This window comes from Seriola aureovittata, chromosome 3, assembly GCF_021018895.1.
Source record: "Seriola aureovittata isolate HTS-2021-v1 ecotype China chromosome 3, ASM2101889v1, whole genome shotgun sequence".
NCBI classification, from domain to species: domain Eukaryota; kingdom Metazoa; phylum Chordata; class Actinopteri; order Carangiformes; family Carangidae; genus Seriola; species Seriola aureovittata.
Genome location: NC_079366.1, coordinates 28,569,432 through 28,592,463, shown reverse-complemented (window position 1 = coordinate 28,592,463; position 23,032 = coordinate 28,569,432). Strand labels below are relative to the sequence as shown.

Genomic DNA, 23,032 nt, shown 5'->3' with positions numbered 1-23,032 from the left:
AAGACGATAACATCTTTTCAGAAATTTGGAATTAAATGAAAGGAAGCTATGTGAAACGTATCAGAAACAATCCATTTGGTGTTAACAAAGTCATAGGATTATAATGACATAATCCTAACCATGTAAGATTTACAGCCCACGCTTCATGTTCCCACATCTAAAACTCCCATTTCTTCCGAAGAACCAAACAGCGTGTCACTGAAAAAGAAAGAAAGAGGTTTGGCTGGGCACTCTGCCGGGAGATGCCTGTCAATATGGAATGAGTGAATGTTTATTGTATGTATTGATGGTGAAGACTATAATATATAATGATGATGATGATGATGATGCTTCTTGATGTCCATGAAACCAAATGGTCGGGCGACTGATCGCTTTCCCCTCGCACCGGTTTCATGTTTGACGCAGTTTCTTTTCTCTGCAGAAGAAGAGACTGTAAGAGCTGTGAATGTCCACACGAGTGCAATGTACTGTTTTAATACACGATTACTGCAAGCGTCATATCATGTGTTGTCTCACTTAGAGGTTATGTCTATGATACATTCAGCTTTGAGGACATACCCCTCACATCCACCTCTTACCCACCCTCAAAAGGGTTGGGTAAGAGCCCCTTGCGATTGTTCCATCTCCTCATTCCTCCACTCCGCTCTCTAATTTTCCTCTGGCGCTCTTGTTGTTCCTTGGCTGAACTCTAGGGGGAGCAGCAAGGGAAAAGACATCAGTACAATCAAGTCCCTTCGAGTGCTGAGGGTGCTGCGTCCTCTAAAGACCATCAAACGTCTCCCCAAGCTGAAGGTAGGCCCGGGAAGGTCTGTTGCTGCGTCTCAGTTCAGGGGCTGCTTGCGTCTAGTTTAGTTCCCTGAACAACCACAGAGAAATAAAGATTTCTTTTGCAAGTATTTGACGAACATAACAAGTGAATCTTGTTTGCATGTATCACAGTGCATCACAGTTCTTAAAGGATGCAGCCCCTGAAGTGGAACAGTGCTAACAGTAATATCTCTCTAACCCAAAATATGTCTGCAGCAGTTATTTTAGTCACTGGGACAATGACGCACGAGCTCTTTTATTTCCTAACTTACTTTTCATTGCTTTTGCCATGAGTTTTATTTTCTTGTGATAACATCACATCCACCCGAGTAACTGCAGAGATCCCAAAAGGTGGCGGCATTGCTGAAAATAGGTCAGACGGGGTAAAAACCCAAACCGTCTGATTGTAAACAAACCCACAACTTAGCCACATTTATGTACAAGAGAAAACCAAGGCTAATGGTAAAATGATCATTGACATCCATTACAGTTTACAGACCCGATTTGTGGTTGTAATTAATTGTAGTTTTTCTTGAAACCATCGGCACAGATAACATCCTTTCTCTGGTGGTTGATTGACAGAATTATGGGAAATGTAGGCAGTGTTTATTAGGCATTTGATTATTACTTGAAGGAGACGATGGGCAAAAAATAAGTCAATATCACAAACTAATTGAACTTTGTAGTACAGAAGGGTTGATTTGTTCCTAAATGGTGCCACAGTGTTTTTATTTTATTTTGTCTTTATGATCATATGCTGAATTCTCATTTAAATCGGCTATAAATTGTTGATTTCTATGATTTTACAGTGCAGGAATGTTATCAGGAGAGTGACTCTTGATCATTTTAAAATACAAATACAACATGAAGTGTGTGTTAATCAGCCTGGCTGCTAAAGTGTATTCATAAACGCCTCTATCTGTTTCCCGCAGGCTGTGTTTGACTGTGTGGTCAACTCTCTGAAGAATGTGCTGAACATCTTAATCGTCTACATGCTCTTCATGTTCATCTTCGCTGTTGTGGCCGTGCAGCTGTTCAAGGGTCGTTTCTTCTACTGCACGGACGAATCCAAAGAGTTTGAGCGCGACTGCAGGTCGGTTCAGAAACACCACGAGACAGAGCTGACAACTATCGACTATTGTGACATTTTTCAAGCAGAGATAGTGTTACAGTGCCAGTGACTCTCAAATTACAGGATTTTGTGATTTAATTTTTCGTGTATTGTTGTAAACTAAATGTTTTTTAGGTATTTGGACTTTTAGTCGAACAAAATGAGACATTTCAAAACAAAAAAGTAATCGGCAGATTGATCCATGTTGAAAATAATCATTAGTTGCAGCCCTTACAAACAAAACATGACTCAAACCTGTGATGAAATACAGATTCTGCAACATGTTGAGCACTTTTCAGTAAAGAAACACATTTCATTCAGTATGAAGGAATTATTTTTAGTCGTTATTACAAGTGAGTTTTTTTATACAGCAAAAAATAGCAATCTCGTAGACTGTAAGTCTATGACCAAGACTTGTGCTCGTTACGTGCCACAGATACTTTTGCACAGAGAAAAACGTAGCGATGTGCTAATGAGAAAAAACACTGAACATGACTGAGTCCTTTGACCGGGTGAATCAGTTGTGAAGATGCTGCCACCTAGAGGAGTCAATGAGAAGCTGAAACTCTACAACACAATCTTATTTTGAGTTTTCATGTTAACCCCTGTGTGTGTGTGTGTGTGTGTGTGTGTGTGTGTGTGTGTGTGTGTGTGTGTGTGTGTGTGTGTGTGTGTGTCTCTCCTTTCAGGGGCGAGTATTTAGTTTATGATAGGGATGAGGTAAAAGCTCAGAAGCGGGAGTGGAAGAAGTACGATTTCCACTACGACAATGTGGCTTGGGCCCTGCTCACCCTCTTCACTGTCTCGACTGGAGAGGGGTGGCCGCAGTGAGTAGAACACACACACACACACACACACACACACACACACACACACACCTAAAGCTGTGTCTCTACTACTGACACTACAAGTGCTGCAGAAACATCTGTATATATCTATATATTGTGGCTACATTGACTTTTAGTCAATTTAGAGATTTATTTTTAAAAAAACTATTAAAGTTGATGTTGTAACCAGAAATTTCAGGATCTTAAAAGATGTGTCTGTAAAGTGCCAGTAATTTTGTTTTTGAACTTGTAAGAGAGAGAATCACAAACATCATAAATGAAACATCCGGCCTTTGGATTGTGAAAGTACGATGGCATATTGAGAGTTTACAAAGATTTAGTTGTTTCATATTGAAATAAAGCATTTTACCTTTTTTTTTTTTTTTTTAATTAAATATCAACACAAAAAAATGGGTTAAAACAAATAAATTTTATCGAATTATAGTTTTGATGGACATACATTTTTAAAATGTATTTCCATGTTGTATTTTAATGCACTCTGTCCTCTGTCTTCCTCTCACAGGGTGTTAAAGCACTCAGTGGACTCCACCTATGAGAATCAGGGCCCTAGCCCGGGTTACAGGATGGAAATGTCCATCTTTTACGTCGTGTACTTCGTTGTCTTCCCCTTCTTCTTCGTAAACATCTTTGTAGCTCTCATCATCATCACCTTCCAGGAACAGGGGGATAAGATGATGGAAGATTATAGCTTAGAAAAGAATGAGGTGAGGAGAGATTCGAGAGGCTGTGTGTGGATTTTCAGATCTCTAGTGTTTATTTTTTTTAAGCTTCTAACTGCTGCTCTCCTCTCCTCCCTCAGAGAGCCTGTATAGATTTCGCCATCAACGCCAGGCCTCTGACTCGCCACATGCCGAAGAATAAACTGAGCTTCCAGTATCGCATGTGGCAGTTTGTGGTGTCTCCGCCCTTCGAGTACAGCATCATGGCTCTGATCGCGCTCAACACCATCGTCCTCATGATGAAGGTGCAAGTCCGACTCTTGAGTGTCCGACTGTGTCTGTGATGTGTCCTGATATGTTTTCTTTTGTTTTACACCAGTATGTTTTTATGTGCAGCTCTGCACATGTTGAATCTGTATTAAAACAAAGGGTTTCCAGAACAGGAGGGAACACCCTCATGGTAATACTCCTGATCCGAACTATTCAGCTTTAAAAAAGCCCCATCCAAATTTGTCATCCAACCTTTAGAAAGCTGAACAATATTTTTATATGATGAATGAGAAATTTCGAATCAGACTCTGCAGCTCAACTGAGCATTTTAGCATCTTTCAGGTCATTGTTTTGGCCTGCAACAAAACTCTCATCATCCCTGTGTCCAGCTCCAGTCGTAATGCTCAGGAGGCGGTGGAGACCAAAGCGGCACCAAAAGCAGAGTGGATCACGACATTAGCTATAAAACATTAGCTACATTAGCTTTGCTGTGAAATTCTGACCAAAACTCATTAATACAGCTTTAAATTAAAAGCTAATGTCCAATTTCAAACCAGATCATGGAGAAATTATTTTTTCATTGCGACATAATAACTAATTATACAGACTTACATTTATATATTATTATATATGTTTGTTTTTTTTACGATCAGGAGAAAAGGGTTTTGACAGCTTGGTATGTTGATGTCAGGACTTAACAAAATAAGACATAGTGTCTTAGGAAAATATGTAAACATTTAAAAAGTTTAGAAAGTTTCCAAAGAGAAGAGACAGACTTTAAGGAAATCATCTTTATCCTCATCAAATATCAAATCTGGTAGAGCTGAATCTCTGTTTGGCTTCTGACAAAGTAAACTCCTCTTCTGAACATCAGTTTTCCTTTACATTGGAGATGCAATTTATTTATTACTTCAGTTTTGGTAGGAAACAGTTTGAGCTCTTTAGTGACACAGTCAATCAACAGTGCAGAGACACTTTTTTTCCCCTCTGTAGTCGCGTTCGCTGTTCTCATTCCTTCTCTGCCTTTGTCCTGTGTGTGTCTGCAGTTCGACGGCGCGTCGTTAACCTACGACAACGTCCTGAAGAACCTCAACATCGTGTTTACCACCTTCTTCTTCCTGGAATCAGTCCTCAAGATCATCGCTTTCGGCCCTCTGGTGAGCCTCAAAGGAGAACCGTAAACATGACGAGATCCACAAACACGCAGCATCTACACACACACACACACACACACACACACACACACACACACACACACTCACTCAAAAATTCCTTATCTAGGTTGACCCAGTCTATATGCTTCAGTGTTTCTTCCTATTATTCATTTATAAAGCGGGTTATTTCGGTAGACAGATCTAGAGCATGTTCTTCCTGTCCCTGAAAAACCCAGAGCGTACCGTGTTGTTGCACGACAGTCACGCTATCAGCCTCCTTCCAGCCTGTTTCCACAGCAACAACCCCACCATAGACCAGGGGCGTGTCCCCCTTACCGCCGTCTCCTCACTGGGCTTCTCCAACTTTTCTCTGTTTCCCCAACAGAATTACTTCAGAGACGCCTGGAACATTTTTGACTTTGTCTCCGTCCTTGGAAGCATCACAGACATATTAGTGACAGAATTAGGGGTAAGTGCTTTTTGAGTGTTCGGGCCAAAATGACAGTGTTGATTTGCAGACGAAGATTTGTCGATCATTTTACTTATGAAACCGATTCAGGCGGACTCAAAGGAAACATCAGCCTCGTGTCGAAACCAAATCTACCTTTATTTTACTGGCATTTTGAATTACCTCAGAGGAGTCCTTCGATGTAATGTGCAACAACGAGCGCAACCCTCACACTGAATTACAATTTGTATTTCATCTGTGTATTTATGAGTTATCCACAGAAGTCTGTAGATATTCACTGCGCAAAAACTAAACAATCGCAAATTTCATAAATCTGTTTTTCTACTCCCATTAAACAGATTAAATAATAGTTATGGGCTGATTTTTCCTTTAAGTCAATTAGTCAACAACTGACAACCAGTGTGCATCACACCATGTCGACACACACACACACACACACCGAAAAGGAAGACTTGCAGGGGGGAAACAGTTTGTCCGGCTCTTACAAAAGGTGAAGGAACAAAACAGTAACGTGATCTCACAGTAACAAGATTATACTGTACGTTGTTGTTTTGTTTCTACTAAATTTGATGGAGCTCTGTCGTCAGGTAGTAAAGGGTGCGGGCAGATACAGAGACAGTAACATTAGCTTATTGTTCCTTGCAAACATCTGTGTGTGTCTATATGCTGTGTGTACATTATTCAATGGAAGGCTTCATTCTGAATATTTTCTCCAACAAATTCCTCAAATTTCTCTGAACGTCACAAACTTACCTGCCCAGTCCTGGATTGGTGTGCAACGACCCTTCAACCCCAAACGTCAGAAAATTCTGAAGTCCGCGTTATCCGCATCGAGATGACGGCGCATGCACGTCGAGTGCAACTGGAAACCAGACGTCTGATGTTTGGGGTTAAATGGCACTTTGCACCAATCGCAGGTTCTGCCTTTACTGTGCTCATGTTAATCTCACTGTTAACTGTGTTTTTTTTTGTTGTTGTATGCACATCTGTCAGTTTGTCTGTGTTTATACAAACGAGATATGATGAAGTAAGACTCATTATTTGTGCAATTCAGCAGCATTTTCAGCCCCTCTGTGTTGCCCAGCTCCAGGTTTCAGTCACACTTATTAAACCCTCTGACTTGTACTGAAGTCTTCCTCTCATTCACACTGACAGGATTAGCAGTAACTGTGCTAATTACTACGAAACCATTGTGTTTTTCAGATTATTAAAGACGCCCTCTGGCCAAAGATAGAGCCGCTAAGTTCACGTCTTAGCTCTTTGACATTAATTGACATCAGTGCAGTTTTCAACACCGTGCTGACGCCCGATCGATTATCTGTCCACTCAGCGTCAGCTGGAAGCAGCCAACGTGCTGATTGAGTACATTTGATCTTTGCACTTGTTAGCTTCATCAGGTCCAAGCTGCTGTTAGTGCTGGCTAGTAATCACATGTTGACATTAGCAAAAAAAAAAAAAAGCCGTTAGTTCAAGTTAACTAAGGTGACGCTTCCACAAAGCTGCACCAGTATCTGCCTGAAAAGACCAGTCGCTTTGACTTTTACTCGTCCGACATGAAATTATAAAACCAACAAATCATATAAGGAGAGAAGAAGCATTTAATGATCATGCCAAAGTCAAATGTTTAACAAAAGGGAATCCCATAACCAAGCACACCCTTTGTTACACAAACCAAAAAAGAAACTCTACAAATACGACAAAATCAATGCAGAAAGAAATCAGGAAATCAAAATGACAATATAAATGTGTATCAGTGGAAGAGAAGGAAATATACTGCAAATGCTTCAATACTGAAAAGTAAATGTTTTAACTTAAAACACGGGGACCAGAACCCCGTCACGGACCAGATTGGAAAGCTAACCTAAAGAGGAAGTGGTACGTGGTTTGCTAACAGAGCTGGCTTCAAAGAGGGGCTGAAGCACCTGTGTCAGGTGTCGCTCACTTACTGTTGTTGTTGCTGTTGTTGTTGTTGTTGACCTGAAGATTTGTGTTTCACTGCCTTTTTAACGACGCCCATAATGATTCCGTCTTCCTCTTCTATCTCTTTACATGCTTTCTTTAAACCTCTCTACTTTGTTGGCGCCCTACGCCCCTCCCACTCCCTCCTCCTCTGATTCAAAATCCATCCAATCAAAATGCACTATGAAATCCTTCATCGTGTTCTCCATCCGTGCTGCGCCATGACATGTGGTGGTGGTGCTGTGATGATGATGATGATGATGATGATGATGATGATGATGATGATGATGATGAATATAATGATGGTGATGGTGTGCGTTTCGCCCCATGCCCCTGCCCAATAAAACATACGACCAACCCCCACCCCACCCCAAAAAATGTCTCACCCACTCACAATGTACTACAACTTACCAAAAAAAAAAAAAAAAAAAAAACGTCCTCCCCATTCATCTTTCTACATCTTCGCACATGTAGAATCTGGTTGGTTTGTAATTTATCTCTCAAAGCTTTCTGCTGCATCCTCATTGGTCATGCGTACCCCTGACCCATTACTTACCCCCCCCCCCCATGACTAGTCTTAACCCCTTGATCCCAGTGCATGCGCTTTTCTGGATGATGACCTTTTAAACTCTTTGATGACGTGGAGAAGTTCATTATTTAAATGACAATACACACACATAGACTCATATTCAGTCCCCTAGAAAACTTTAGAACATTTACAAACATTTAACTTTTCTTCTAGGTGCAGTAGAACACAGTTCTTTATTAATCTCAGAGAAGCCAGGTGGTTTGGTGATAAACAACACTGATTATCTTCTATACAGGCAGTAGGGAATGAAGTATACTGGCATCTGGTTCCAGAATAAGTATACTATAATTAAGTACACTTGATTTAAGTATACTGCAAATTAAGTATACTGGCATGTTGTTCCAGATTAAGTATACTATAATTAGGTATACTGAAATGAAGTATACTGGGATCTGGTTGCAGGTTGAGTATACTACTTTAATTAAGTAAACTTGATTTAGTCGAGATGTCGTCTGCTGTGCCAATCATTTTAAAGATCATGTTTAATTGAAGTTAATAACATGTAATATTCAGTTCATTCTCTTTGCAGCAGTATGAAAGCATACATATTTCTGTTGTCATGACAACATTGGCAGCTACCCGCACTGGTTTAAGTTAATTTTCTAACACACTCTAATTCAAACTGTAAAAATAAAATCTCACACTCTTTTCAGTGCAACTAAATAAGTGAATGTGTGAATCAGAGTTCATGATGTGCTCGGCGCCACTGGCCCCTTATTGGTCTGCATGTGGGCCAGTTCTTTCCCCAGAAAGTATGCTGCCATGCCAAGCCATGCCATGCCATGCCATGCCATGCCATGCCTGCACCGAGGCTGCTCTCTAGTCCCTCCTCCTTTCCTCTCCCTCCTCCTCCTCCTCCTCCTCCTCCTCCTCCTCATGCTCCTCTACCCGCCTTGCCTGTCAACCACAAAATGCCAGGGCCTCACCAGGGAGTCTGGCTGTTGTACATTACATATTTCTCTCTGTGACACTGTAAGGAACCAAAAACATAGAGTGCAAAACAATTTACAAAGCTCCTAGACTGGATTCCACCTCCGAGGATCCTTCATTTTGATTTGAAGTTTGACCTGGTCTTATTGTTGGGGCTGCAGGGTGTGAGACAGCAGGCGTCCAGACTCCGTGTTCACTGTGATGGATTTTCCAATATGAAGAGGTCTGGTTGAGTTTGGAGTGATTTTCATACAGTAGAAGAATTGAACTGTTTGGCCTGCATTTGCAAATATAAAGTACAAGCAACTAAAATGTGTAGTAACACTGATTCGATCCTTTAAAATGAGTCAGTTTCTAATGAGGATGAAAGTCAGTGATTCATGGAGATGAATCCGTGTTGAGGGCAGACGGCTTCGTAGTTCAATCTGCTCTCTGAGACGCCAAGTTCGCTCTGGTAAAGAAAACATTTTTAAATATTTACACATTCGGCCAAAAGACACTGTCACAGACAACCCCCAAGCCATGCTCTTAGTGTGTGTGTGTGTGTGTGTGTGTGTGTGTGTGTGTGTGTGTGTGTGTGTGTGTGTGTGTGTGTGTGTGTGTGTGTGTGTGTGTGTGTGTGTGTGTGTGTGTGTGTGTGTGTGTGTGGTTGACAGGCACAGTGCACTGTACTCCATCTTGTGTGGCCTGCTTGCCCCCCTCAGAGATCAGTGCATTTGGTTCTCTTTAAAAAAAAAAAAAAAAATCTGTACCAGATTGGATGATGACCTTTTAGATTCTTTGAATTATGATTTTCCTTATTTCCTTCTTTCTTCTTCTTTTCTTTGTCTTGTTCCTAGTTTTCATTTTATTTTATTTTTACCTTTTCGTTGTCTTTCCCTCATTTATACTTGTGTCTTCTCAGTGCCATTATGTTTGCAGTTGGTTTAAGTTTTGTTGGTTTTGACTTCCCCCTCCTCTCCCTCTCTCTCTCTCTCTCTCTCTCTCTCTCTCTCTCTCTCTCTCTCTCTCGCTCTCTCTCTCTCTCTCTCTCTCTTTCCTCCGCTGTTGTTTTTTGGTTTTTGTGTTTGGTAGAGGGAGGTTGTGCAGGAAGTTGTGTGTTTGGTGAAAAACTGATTTTGTCCTCCCTCTCTGCTGTAGAACAACTTCATCAACCTGAGCTTCCTGAGGCTGTTCAGGGCAGCTCGCCTCATCAAGCTGCTGAGACAAGGAGAGACCATCCGCATCCTGCTGTGGACCTTCGTCCAGTCCTTCAAGGTATTCACTCCTCAGCAGCCTCACACAGAAAGTACACACTGTTAAATCACCACACACTTCGTGACTCTGACAAATATTTCCTGTTTTTTTTTTTTTTTTTTTCACCTGCTCTGACAGGCGCTGCCTTACGTGTGTCTGCTCATTGCCATGCTCTTCTTCATCTATGCCATTATCGGCATGCAGGTGAGTACGGACGTTTTGATATTGATATGACTTTGGATTCATTCCTGATGTGTAGGAGGAATTGTGCATCTGAGAGAGTGTGTGCAAGAAGTATTTGCAAACATGGCAAACATATTATACATATTATTACTTTATTTTTTTTGTATTTGTTATTGACATTTTACTGTTTTTTTACTGTCCACGTTGCTGCTGTAACACAGCAAATTTGAGACTAATAAAGGAATTCTCTTATCTTACATACTACATCACAAATAAAAGGTTAGCAGCTAAAGTAAACTAAACATAATATCAAATATCAAAACTGAAGTTACTTCTTATGTATTCCATGTTATATATTGTCATATTGTAATAATAAGCAGCATTTTAATGTTATAAGTGGTTGTGGGGTCGAGCTAACTGTCACCATTTTAAATACTTTAATCTATAACAAAAATAAATCTGCAAAGTAACTAAAAAAGTACAATATTAACATTAAACTATTCAAATTAAAATAAAGTTGCATAAATTTGCAGCATGTGAGTGAAGCACAAGTACGTCAAAATGACACTTAGATGACACAGAGTTTAAGTAAATGTGCTCATTTAAAAAAAAAAAAATCTAATAAAGATGAAGTACTTAAAAATCAGAAGCACGTAACCGACTCCTGGTGTAACTGAACATCTTTCCCGCTGTTTGTGTGTGTAGTTGTTTGGTAACCTGGCGTTAGACGAGGAGGGAGAAAGTGCCATCAACGAGCACAACAACTTCAGAACCTTCATCATGGCTCTAATGCTGCTGTTCAGGTGAGTCCTCCAGCTTCCTCCAGCGTCTCTGCTCACTATTCAATCATTTACTCTTCCTTAAACTCTGTGTGTGTGTGTGTGTGTGTGTGTGTGTGTGTGTGTGTGTGTGTGTGTGTGTGTGTGTGTGTGTGTGTGTGTGTGTCCACCTCATGCAGGAGCGCTACTGGAGAGGCGTGGCAAGAGATCATGTTGGCGTGCCTGGGTGGTAAAGAATGCGACAAGGACTCAGGGAACACAGAGCCCGAGTGTGGCAGCACCTTCGCCTACACCTACTTTGTGTCTTTCATCTTCCTCTGCTCTTTCCTGGTGAGGGGAAGAAAAAAAAAACACAGAATATCCCTTTAACCAGTTACATTAATTATGTGATTTTTATTTTATTTTAAATCAAACTACATCTGGCTAGAAAACAACATATATTTCAGCCTTCCTTTCCTCCTTCCTTCAAAATAATAATGATAATAAACTTTATTTGTGTAGAACCTTTCATACAAGAAATGCAGCTCAAAGTGCTTTACAGAAAGAAATGACATACACCAAGTGCTCATGTGGGATTCATTTTATTTAATCCTGGATACTCTGATGGCAAAAATAGCTTTGCATTCTGTCAAGCCCATGACATGAGCACATGTGCATTAGAGCCTCCGTCCTGCTCCTGCTTGTTTGTCCCATCCACTTCACACTGTGATGACAACACATGCAGAGAAATAAATATATATTATGAGGCTGTGAACTAGTTTTAAAAAAAAATGAAATAAAATCTTTAGGTTTTCCAGCTTCGCACAAACAGTAATAATCGACCATGTCTGCTGTATGAGACGTCTTATCAACAGTTTCACCGGCATGTCTTTATTAATAGAGGTCTATTTTGGACGTTGCTGTTTGGTGTGCAGGGAATATTTCTTTGCAGTATTGCAGCTGGACACAAGGGGGGAAAAAACGGCTGCACGACGACTCTGTCTTTTAGATCCAGGGTTCACAGTCATGTTTGTCCCGTCTGCTGAATATACGTCTCAGTCAGTGTCTCACTTGGTCTCAAAAAGGACATTTTGTGTCTGTCATCAACTTTTAAGAAAAAACGAATTCTCCGAACCGTGATAAAGTATTAGAACCCTTCCCGTCTCAACATCCTTTTTCTTTTTCTTTTTTTTCATTTATTTTTTTAAGCAATATACTATATTATTTTCCAGTCCCCAAAAGGAGGAAGGTGTTCATTAACATGCCGGGAGACAATCCAGGAAGTTATTTAAATCTTCAAAGAAAAAAAAGTACAAAAAACGACAAGAAAAAACTTTTGCTTAGAGTGTGTTTGTCTCGTCCTCGCTCCAGATGCTGAATCTGTTTGTGGCTGTCATCATGGACAACTTTGAGTACCTGACCAGAGACTCTTCCATCCTGGGGCCGCATCACCTGGACGAGTATGTAAGGATATGGGCGGAGTACGACCCTGCTGCCTGGTGAGTGACACGCACACGCACACACACACACACACACACATACACAATTGCTGTAGAAGTCACATAAAACAATACAAAGGCAGAAACTCACAGTTGAAGCAGCAAATACACAGAGATACAAACTGTAACTGATGTGTAGAGTTAAACTGAGTTAGCAAACATTAGCTTTGTTCCAACAGTTTCCTGCTGAATGTGAAGTGACTCTTAACCCTTGACTTTCTCTCCCGTCCCGAAACGGGGCAAAACGGCGGTGTCACGACCCCAGCCGACACATGTTATGATGAAACAGCAACTGCATCATGTGATGACAGAAGTTAGAAGTGGGTCGGTTAAAGTCTGGCCTGTCTGAGCAAAGAATGATCCAACTCTCTTCCTCTCTTTCTTCCTCTCTGAACTTTCTCAAATTGCACAACTTGTGCACAGTTGAGATGAATGTAACCCTCTCCTTCTCCTCCTCTCCCATCTGTAAGAAGTGTGTGTGTGTGTGTGAGTGAGTGTGTGAGAGCATACATGAAAGGAAGGTGTCTTACACCTCTTTTTCTTAGTGTAAATAAATGTTCTCTCCTCTTCTACCTTTTCTTTTTCTTCTTCATCATCTTATCTCCTTCTCCTTTTATTCTCTCTCTCTCTCTCTCTCTCTCTCTCTCTCTCTCTCTCTCTCTCTCTCTCTGTGACCTGTGTGTTCCCGCTCCTAACTTTCCCTCCTTGTATTTTTCTTGCAGCGGGCGCATACATTATAAGGATATGTACAGTTTATTGAGAGTTATCTCACCTCCCCTGGGCCTTGGCAAGAAATGCCCACATAGGGTGGCCTGCAAGGTTTGGACCAAACCCCTAAAGCACAAACTTAAACGCAACCTGCTCGCCTTTAAGAGACTGGAATGAATGTCGCTCTTTATCACTTTTTTAAAACAAATTCTTTCGTACTTTATTTATTTATTTATTTATTTCATTTGGTTTGAACTTTTCTGTTCGGGTTTGTTGCATTATTCAGTTGTTTTAATCTCATTTCACCATTGAATCATTTTATTTCGGGGGGGTTTCTGTTATATATGCATTCTGACATGACAATGAGAATGTTTGGGACAATGCAGAAATGCACACACACACTCTTGTACACACTCTCACACACACACGCACACCGGTAGCGGTGTGTGAAGCATGAGGTGGTGCACTGCACTCGCTATTGTCTTCTGACTGAACGCTGGGAAAATGACACTGATGTGTTCACTTTTAATTCAGTATGATGTAAACACTAGAGTCTGGACTCCAGTCAGCCATTGTCTTTTATTTCTGCTTGCTGTCTAATTTTGCCTGGACAGAAAATGGTCGAGCAACGTGCATTGTTCTTGTATGAGTTCTGGTTTGGGTGAGGGGTGGGGTTACTGTAGCATTGAGACACAGGCAGAGAGGGCTTGGTCCGAAAACTGCTGCCACGCTAACCTTCGTAGCTGTTAGCAAAGCCGGCGTTTTCCAGCCATGTGTCATCGAGGCTCAAGAGACGCAGCTGATTCTGCGGATAAACACAAACTAAAGGTCCCGTAGTTTTCACTTCTCCTGTGTTTTATCTGAGGTGTTCATCCATGAGAAGATGTTTTTGATGTTTTAAGAGCCAGAAACCATCTCAGTGTAGTTTCACATCTCTTCTCTCAGGCTTCCCTCTGGAGCTATAGCAACAACAGGTCGGTGAGCCAATCAGCAGAGAGGAGGCTCTGAGCCTCTTAGTGGTCGAATAAAAATATTGCAGATTTCAGGTAAAACCAAATCCTGCAAGGCTGGATGGTAGGTTCAGGTGGGCGGGGCTTGGTGACTGCTTTGTTGTGACATCACAAAGTTACAGGAAGTCCTGACAGCTCATTTTAGGGCTCAGTTTGTAAATACAGGCTGTGTGCATTTCTCTGTGGACTGAGGCTTTGATACTTTCACAGTATTGATATAGAACCTAGACCTGATCTATAATCACACTACACATGGACACAGACCTTTACACTGGATGGGACCTTTAAAGCAGCTGCTGTTATGGTTGGTTTGAATGAAAAACTGCAGATTCCTGTGCCTCCATGACACATGTTTGTGAACCGCTGTGCTGCAATATTTCATCTTAAATGTTAAAGCCACTATGTGTAGATTTTACATGTGATTGTAGAGTCTTAGTTTGATTTGTAGAAAAATCAAACTTTTGTTAATATCACCACCAAAAGACAAAGTTTTTAAATCCTACACATGGTGGCTTTAAGGATTCAAGGTATCAAAACCAATCGTTAGGCCTGTTACAAGCTCTTCATAAAGAATGCACACAACAATGCTGCAGGCCATGTACCTGGTGTTTCTTACACAAGAAAATAATAATAATAATAACACATTTCTGCAGAAATACAATCAACTATCAATGAAGTTTTTTTTTTGTTGATTTTTTTTTTGAAAAAACAATTTAAATCTAAAACTTGTCACCTTATATTCTCAACCCACAGGGATCTACTGTAACGTAGTCTTCCTTCTCTTTGGACATTTTTTATAGCAGATACTGCACTGACATCAATTCTCCTGTGTGCATTTGTTATGTAAGCGGAGAGCTTGTGTATCCCACATGCTTGTGTTGGCACGCCTTGAGCGGAGAATGTAACAGGCCTTATGGTAACAGCTCATATTCATTGTTACCTGAACGACTATGATAATGTGGCCAAACCTGCTCTGTTTGTGGCTCTGAAGAAGGAAAGGGGCAGGGTGTGTGTGTGTGTGTGTGGTTCGGGGCAAGGGACTCTGGACATAAAAAGGTCTTGTTGTCCACCAGGTTACCTCTTCATAACTACCTGCGCTGACAGATGCTTGTGGGAAGAATCACTGGTCATGACATCTTCAACCTTTTCAAGGTGCTGCAGTCCCCGGCTTAAAGAAAAAGAGACGGTCAAAGGGTCGGTTCACCTACATCATAAAAAATGCAGTTTTAGACAATACAACACAAATAGTCAGATGTCTTCTTGTGTGACGTTTTTCTACTAAATGCCACGGCGCCCTGGTATCCGTTAAAGCTGCAGGAGCATTTGTGAAGGCCATCGCATTTCCTGAGCAAACAGTGGAGGGTTCAGCGGTTTTTATTTAACTTCCACATAATGAACAAATAAGTAGGATCATCTGAAAACACATGCAGCACTTTTTATTATGTATTTCTATTGTTAGAAATGTGTGGCGGCGTATGTTCCAGCCGTGCCACTCTTTGTTTAGCTGCAGCACCCTGGTGGTCCGTCAGTAAATGTGTTAAAATATCATGTTTTAAATTGAGTGTTTCTCAAACTGTCTGCCAGCTAGCGAGTAAATCAACTCATATGTGAATTCAAACATTATTATTTGAATTTGAATTTCAAACACGAACAAACGGACAAGATCATGGACCCATCGGATCAAATGAAACCTCCGACATTACGGACACAACAGGCGGGTGTTAAGTTTTACTAGTAATGTAGTCACCACAACTGAGACTGAGACCAGTGTTCGTAAGTGTGCGATAACTTTGATGCTACATAAATAGCACCAGTCTCACGTTGGGACTCTTTGCATCCCTCACTCTGTCTCCCTTCACTGTCCGATCTTATAAAGGCGTTGGGTTAGGGTTGATGTTCTTTTGGAGATGTTCGGAGAGTCATGTGGTCCGTGGGTTTTATTTTAGTGGTTCTTTGGTCTGAAAAAGTTTGCCAAACACTGAGCTACAGTGTCGGACACACTCCCCTGTGACTGACACAGCTGTTTCATCTCCACAAACCCACTTTTCACTTTGCCAAACCAAAGTAGCGAAGGACAGTAGGTTCACTTGGAGACACCCACAAGATCTACCGCTCTACTCTCACCGAGTCCCAACCGATCGGTTTACAGTCAGATCTGTGGATTCTGCTGTTTCCATTCACCTACATTGAATTATAGAGCATGATTAAATATCCTGACACCACAAGAGGTGTTTTTATTTTTTTTTTTGCGATGTGGGTGAACTGACCCTCTAAAAGCCGAGGTGCGGCTGTTGGCGCCGCTGGGCCATCCCAACCCTTCCACCAGCATCATCATCATCAGGGAGGGCTCCCGCGAGCATGTGAAGGCGCAGCTGTGAGCAGAGGCTCCTGGTGGACACGCAGCCTCAGTAATGGACTGCATTGACTTGTCATTGTGACTCACTCCGATCTCTGCAGCGGTGCTTTTCTTTGCCTGCTAGAAGCTCCGCTGCCAGTTCTATCCGAGCGGCGAAAGAGGGCAAAGAACCAAAAAAAAAAAAAACCCCAAATCCCCTTTTCACCTCGCATAGAACGGTATCTCAACAACTAACTAAACTAAATAACACCTCCTCCTCTTCCTCCAACTCCTCCCCCCTTTCTTCCCCTCCCTTCCTCCCTCTCCTCTCCCGTACTTTATGATATACCAGACTAGAAGCCACGTAACACACCCCCTCGTTCTCTCGTTCTCTTTCTTTCTCTCTTTCTCTCACCACAGCAACCACATATCCACAGCGATCAAAACAATAACTTCTGTGTATTTGTTCCCCCCCCTCCCCCCTTCTTCCTTTCCTTTGTCGGTTTCTTTACTTTTCTCCTCATGTCTCCTCCCCTGAAAACACACCTCTGTGCGTCTGCGTCCTCCCCTCCCTTCGTCCTCCCTCTCCCCCGCCCCTCACCGTTTTTCTTTCTTTCGTTTTCATGTCGTCCGTCTTCGTTTGTTCTGTCTGTTGTGTGTGTGTGTGTGTGTGTGTGTTGGTGCGTGGGTGTTTTGAATGTATGTGTGCATGTGACGTGTGTGTGTATGTGTGTGTGTGTGTGTGTGTGTGTGTGTGTGTGTGTGTGTGTGTGTGTTTGTGGCCACCCCAGCGGCCGGATCAGTTACACAGACATGTATCAGATGCTAAGACACATGTGTCCGCCGCTAGGCCTTGGGAAGAGGTGTCCCGCCCGGGTCGCCTATAAGGTAGACTCGCCCCCCACCTTACCCCCCCTCCACCACCACCACCCCCACCTCCTTCCCTCGCTCCCTTCTCCCATCATTCTTTTCTTCCCTCTATCCCCTCCCATCTCCGTTCTGAAACCTCCCCATCGCTGGGGAGGAAAAACCTCTCCTCTCTCACCTGCTGAAACCTCCCCGAGCCCTTCCTCCTCCTCCTCTCCCTCTCCCTCTCTCCTCTCCCTCCCCTCCACCCCCCCTCCTCCCTGCCTCCTTCCTCCCAGCGGTGTTCTCCTCATTGTCTGTTAGTGGTGGTTGTGGTGGTGGTGAGCGCTGTCCTCTCTTCTCTCTCTCCGACCGCGGGGATGGAGGGATGGGCTTTTGTCGTGCAGTGAAGTGAAGTGATAGTGGAGTGGTAGTCAATCCTCTTTCTTTTTATTTCCTCCCCGTCAGGCCGCAGGAGTAAGGGAACAGCGGAGGCTTTGCCAGTCCCTCTGCAACCTGCACGGACGCATGCACGCACACATACGTGCGCACAACACACACACACACACACACACCAAAGCGCAGTCAGAAGATAGAGATAGAGAACACGTCTGACGAAGCATTTCCCCTTTTCCGTCACAAATGAAGGAACTTCCTTTGGTATATTTTTTAATCGATGTTTGCATATTTTCCTCCATCTCACAGTAAAAGTACATGAAATATTAAATGAGCTTCCGTGGTACTCCTCTGTCTCTACAGCCTGTTTTCTTCAACTTGTTAAAGAGAAAATAAACTAAAACACCGTAAAACAATTTAAGGCAAAAAAATATATTAAGTATAAATAAAACATATTATCTGGAAACATTTTCTACAGGCGTGATTATTTACAGAACATTATAAAAATGACATCCTGTAAATGACGCCAAGGACCCCAAGAGTTACTGATACATGGAAAAATATATATAGCTTACAACAATGTGAATCATACGTAACTTATTCGCTTGGTAAAATCTGTAGTGTAGATTCAAACAACATGTAAAAGGAGATTATTTCACACACAGTGCAACTATTTGCTTACGATGCAGGTACAGAAGGAACGGCAAGGGTTTCTGTCTTCAGTCCTCTGTGTCTCTTATTCCTGTGGATGGCACATACACATGTCCACATTACCGCACATGTACACACTGTGCACATACAAATAATAATAATAATGATGATGATGATGATGCACAATAAAAATCAGCAGGAAAAGTTCTGGCCCTTTTAGTTTTTTTGTCTTTTTTCAAGATGCTTTTTTAAAATGTTTTGACTCCCAAGGAAACTTCAGTGTCTTTGGCTTCTCTTTGTGCCTCAGACCGCCAGGGTAAAGATCTGGGTCGAGCCTCTCAACATCCGCTGTGTCGTTGTCCGCTCTTTCTCTCCTACTCCGTCTATCTGCTCTGTCACTCTCCTTCGTACTGACATCCGGATTCAGCTGAATCAGCGCTGAAACGTACTTCGGTGCCTCAGGTGCTTCAGGAAAGAGCAAAGAGTTCCTGTAATTTTGCTTATCGTGTTTGTGGTGTTAAACAGGCTCCGAAAAAGGCGCAGCACAGAGGCAAAAATCCCATCATCACCAATTAAGAGTGTGAAGTGTGTGCATCAGCTGTAAAAAAAGAAATAAAAATTATCTACTGAAGCTAACGCCGTTGCTTTTATCTCAACTTTTTGAGATCCAGATTTACTATCAATAGAAAAATAACCTTTATTTGGCCCAACATGTAGACTTTACAGATGTTCCCTGAACGCCTCACATGTAGACTATTGGTCGATTTAGAGATATGTACCCTGAGTAACTCAAATGCAGGAAATCGTTGGAGGCTAGCTACAGTCGACACTGACACAACACGACACAAGGTTTAAGGGGGTTTATAGTTGTCATTACAAAATGTGAGGGGCCTTCGGGGGCTCCCTTTCCCCCCTGGGGGGCCCCAGGCGTTTACCAGAGTAGCACGGAGGGTTGATCCCCTCTCTTTAGTGACATTACCTGCATAATATTAACTTCTCCGATGGTTCATCTGCATTCAAACCCTCTGTAAAGACAGATTTACTGTTCGTACAGTGGATCCTAAAAGTGAAAAGGTTCCTCTGATCGTTGTGTTGATCCTTGATGGAATCTGGGTGTCAGTGCCACGTTCGCTCTTATCTCTCGATCTTGTTTTCTTTCTTCTTTTACTAATTTTTGTTGTTCTCTTTTTGTTTTCCTACCTGTCAACTTTCTCTCTCTCTGTCTCTCTCTGTCTCTGTCATTCTTCTGTCCTTCTACCTCTGCGTCCACTTGTCTGTGAGCAATCACCTCACCCTTCATCCCTTCACAGCGTCCCTCCGTCCATCGTAGCTCGCTCTGTCTCTACCTACACTCTCCTTTCTGTTCCTTCCTTCTCTCTTTCTCTCTCTCCAGAATGTCAACTTGTCTTGGCAGTGGCCCCCCCACCCCCCCATCACATACTTCAGCCATCAAAGCCTTTCCGGTATTCATTGATACAAAGTCCATTAAAGGACCTTTTTTGAGATCAGAAAGTCCTCATGTTTTGTCTCGGCATAGAGAGGGGAAGGTCAGACGTCTTTAACCTTTTTTACACTGATAACTCTTAATGTTTAAGTTCTCGATCTTCCCTGTAGTGGACACTAGGCCTCACCCTCAGTGGGAGAAAAGTAGTTTTTATAACAGCGTATCGCTACGGCGCCTTTGGTTTTTGAACTTCTTAGTAAACTTATGTCAGTGTTGTTTTTAGTCCTCGTCTTTATCTCTTGTCTTGTTCTGTAATTTTCAGCCTCTCTCCTCCTTCCTTTTCTATCTACACACACACACACACATACACACACACACACACTCACTTTCTCTCTGTTAGCTCCAGTTGATACACGTTCTCTTGATTCCTCTTTTACTCTTTCAGTGTTTTCACGATTCCTCCTCTCCCTTCTCATTCTCCCTTTTTTATCTGTAACTACATCTCATGACCAAGCTTAGATTCACCTAGTTTAAGTCCACTAACTGCTGTCCCCACCATGTGTCCCCTCTGATAGACCCCCCTCCCCTAACCCTACAGTACTACTACCACAAAGTCTGGTTGGTCCAAAACGAAACAAAACAAAAAACAAAAAAACAGACAGAACATCAATCATCTCTTTTTGATCTTCTCTATGATTTTTTTTCTTCTTTCAGGGAATGCCACAACTCTAATCCTCTCTAACTCTGAGTCCCCCTTAAGACACTGCACCCGTTTGGCATTGAGAGAGATCTTGACTTGATATGAAATACTACCATCGCTGTCCAATTTGACTTTGATTAAGGGAACCATGAATGTAAAAATGAATGTAGAGAGCAAAAAAAAAAAACAAAACAAACAAACAAACAAAAAAAAAAGATAAGAAATGAATCTGTCAATCAGTAGGATCAATCCAATTAGATTGAGGATACTCTCTTTGCGCGGATGCACGGCTGCTTGTATTGTGAAAGTGGGTTTTAAGGGAAATGGGGGGGGGGTAGTGGGCTGGGTAGATGGGGCTTAGATAATGGGAGTGTAGTAAAGGCATGTTGCATGCTCTGTGTCTGGGTTTGTGGGATTTTTCTAGCGGGGTGTGTCGTGTGGTGCTGCATGTGATCCCCGCACTCTGTGTCGCATGGCTACGGGCCACATCGAGCCTGCCTGCCTGCTGCCTGCCGAGCGCTGTGGATGTTGGCCGATGCCCTCTGCCTGCCGCACACTTGGCTCTGGGCATGCCCGACACTCGCACACACTCAGGAACACACGAGCACGCACACAATCCCCACCGCCATTGTACTACCGTGCTTGCCATCGTGAGTGCCCAACGCTCATGTTCGTAGGTAAATCCGATGGATGCCGACTGGTCAGGATAGGAACGGCAAGCGCCTCCAGGTGGCACGGCTTGTTTCGTTCTATCTGCAGGTTTCTCCATCGGTTTTACCTGGTATAGACATGTAAAGACAGGGAACCTCCTAACAGGTAGGGGGAGCTCTATAGCAGATGCCTCAGTTAAATTAAACAACAGCAGTCTCCTGAAAAATAGCAGAATTACACCAGTGATACTGTTATTGTTCTCCAGTCGACCTATTTTGTCTCCAAAGGACTCCAATTAAGCGCCCTTAATTGCAGTCTGTGCAAATAGTTGTGTGTAAGTGGGTGGGGAGGGATGTTGGGGTTGATGGGGTGGGGTGGGTTGGGTTGGTGTATGTGCACTGTTATATATATATATATATATCTATATCTCTATGTGTGTAACAAAAGAGATGTGTAAATGCGCCAATGCATTCACACATTTAGGGAACATGGGCACAGGTTGGGTCGGAGGCCATTTTGGCTCTGATTGTTCTTCCTTGTGGTTCTCGGCTCTCACAGTTGCTTAGCAGCAGATGGCCCTCATTGGATAGCTGTGCTGTCACGTAGAGTATCACTGGAAAAAAACAGGAGACGCAGGAACTCACTTTTCTTTCCTCAAGCAAATGCTCTTGCACTTGCAAATGCATGCACTAAAAAAAACCAAAAAAACCAATCCAAAACGTGTGCAGCAGACGTAACACACACACACGCTCATCGCTTTAATCCAGCACACATTTATCAGAGGACGTTTAAAACTCAAGTGCCTCGAGTTGAAATTCACTCACTTGACTTATTGTGCAACATTGATCAGATCTGTATCTGAAACAATTATAGTGACACTTAAATCATCCTCGCCTGAACACTAATCCGTCTCAGGGGAACATCAAATAAAACCTGGACAAATCCGGTCCAGCTCTAATTGGCTGTTTGTCTATGGAGCTCTCTCAACCCCCGCCCCCCCAAACCCCTCACCCCGTCCCCCTTTCCCAGAGATTCAGGCACATCATCCTTTAGCAAAGGACACATCCCTTTCTCATCCTCTCATCCTGACTGGCTCTCCACAGAGGCTGCTGCGTATGGATCTGCCGGTTGCAGATGACAACACGGTGCATTTTAACTCCACCCTCATGGCTCTGATCAGGACAGCACTGGATATAAAGATTGCCAAGGGTACGGCCCGAAAGTACTATCAGCCCTTTACTCTGTCTGTTCATCTCTGTTACTTTCCTGGGTATTCCTGGGTATTTCCGACTGTTTCTCTTCAATTTCTATTGTAGAAAATGTGACAAAACTCTGCTAATTCTGACACTAACAATTTTCTTTTTTGTTTTGGGTGTGTGTGCATACGGTTGAATGGCTAATTATATTTCTTTTGGGGTTTTGTGCCATTGTGCCTCCCTTCTGGTTGCACCTTATTTGCCTTGTGATTATGTGTGTGTGGGGTTTTTTTTTTGCGTATGTATGGATGCACAAATGTTTGATGTGTGTGTGTGTGTGTGTGTGTGTGGATGCTCTGGGTCATGGGTGGGTTTTGGGGTGGGGGTGGGGGCTGCCCAGGTGGTGCAGACAAGCACCAGATGGATGCAGAGCTGAGAAAGGAGATGATGGCAATTTGGCCGAACTTGTCGCAGAAGACTCTGGACCTGCTGGTTACTCCGCACAAGTGTAAGTTGCAGGAAAACATGCGCATAGTGGTGTGTATGTGTCCGATCACCAACTCACCAAGAGGACAGCTTCTACCAGTCAGTGTCATTCACTGCTTCGCATCTCCTGATCAGGC

General features: G+C 42.6%; 1 protein-coding gene across 11 annotated transcripts in view; it reads left to right on the top strand.

The window, feature by feature from the left end:
• The window catches only part of cacna1ab (calcium channel, voltage-dependent, P/Q type, alpha 1A subunit, b), a 127,596-nt gene that overhangs the window by 81,239 nt on the left and 23,325 nt on the right, over positions 1-23,032 (top strand). For 9 of the 11 annotated variants that reach the window (XM_056371579.1, XM_056371581.1, XM_056371580.1 and 6 more), the window contains exons 26-40: positions 693-792; positions 1,740-1,900; positions 2,608-2,745; positions 3,269-3,470; positions 3,566-3,730; positions 4,742-4,852; positions 5,235-5,318; positions 9,937-10,053; positions 10,171-10,236; positions 10,921-11,018; positions 11,174-11,324; positions 12,345-12,472; positions 13,195-13,291; positions 22,317-22,422; positions 22,810-22,917. In XM_056371579.1, coding sequence (XP_056227554.1) covers positions 693-792; positions 1,740-1,900; positions 2,608-2,745; positions 3,269-3,470; positions 3,566-3,730; positions 4,742-4,852; positions 5,235-5,318; positions 9,937-10,053; positions 10,171-10,236; positions 10,921-11,018; positions 11,174-11,324; positions 12,345-12,472; positions 13,195-13,291; positions 22,317-22,422; positions 22,810-22,917 — 1,832 coding nt within the window. Of the gene's footprint in view, positions 1-692; positions 793-1,739; positions 1,901-2,607; positions 2,746-3,268; positions 3,471-3,565; positions 3,731-4,741; positions 4,853-5,234; positions 5,319-9,936; positions 10,054-10,170; positions 10,237-10,920; positions 11,019-11,173; positions 11,325-12,344; positions 12,473-13,194; positions 13,292-17,316; positions 17,414-22,316; positions 22,423-22,809; positions 22,918-23,032 lie in introns of all 11 variants that reach the window. The other 2 variants (XM_056371575.1, XM_056371577.1) reach the window with 1 other exon arrangement.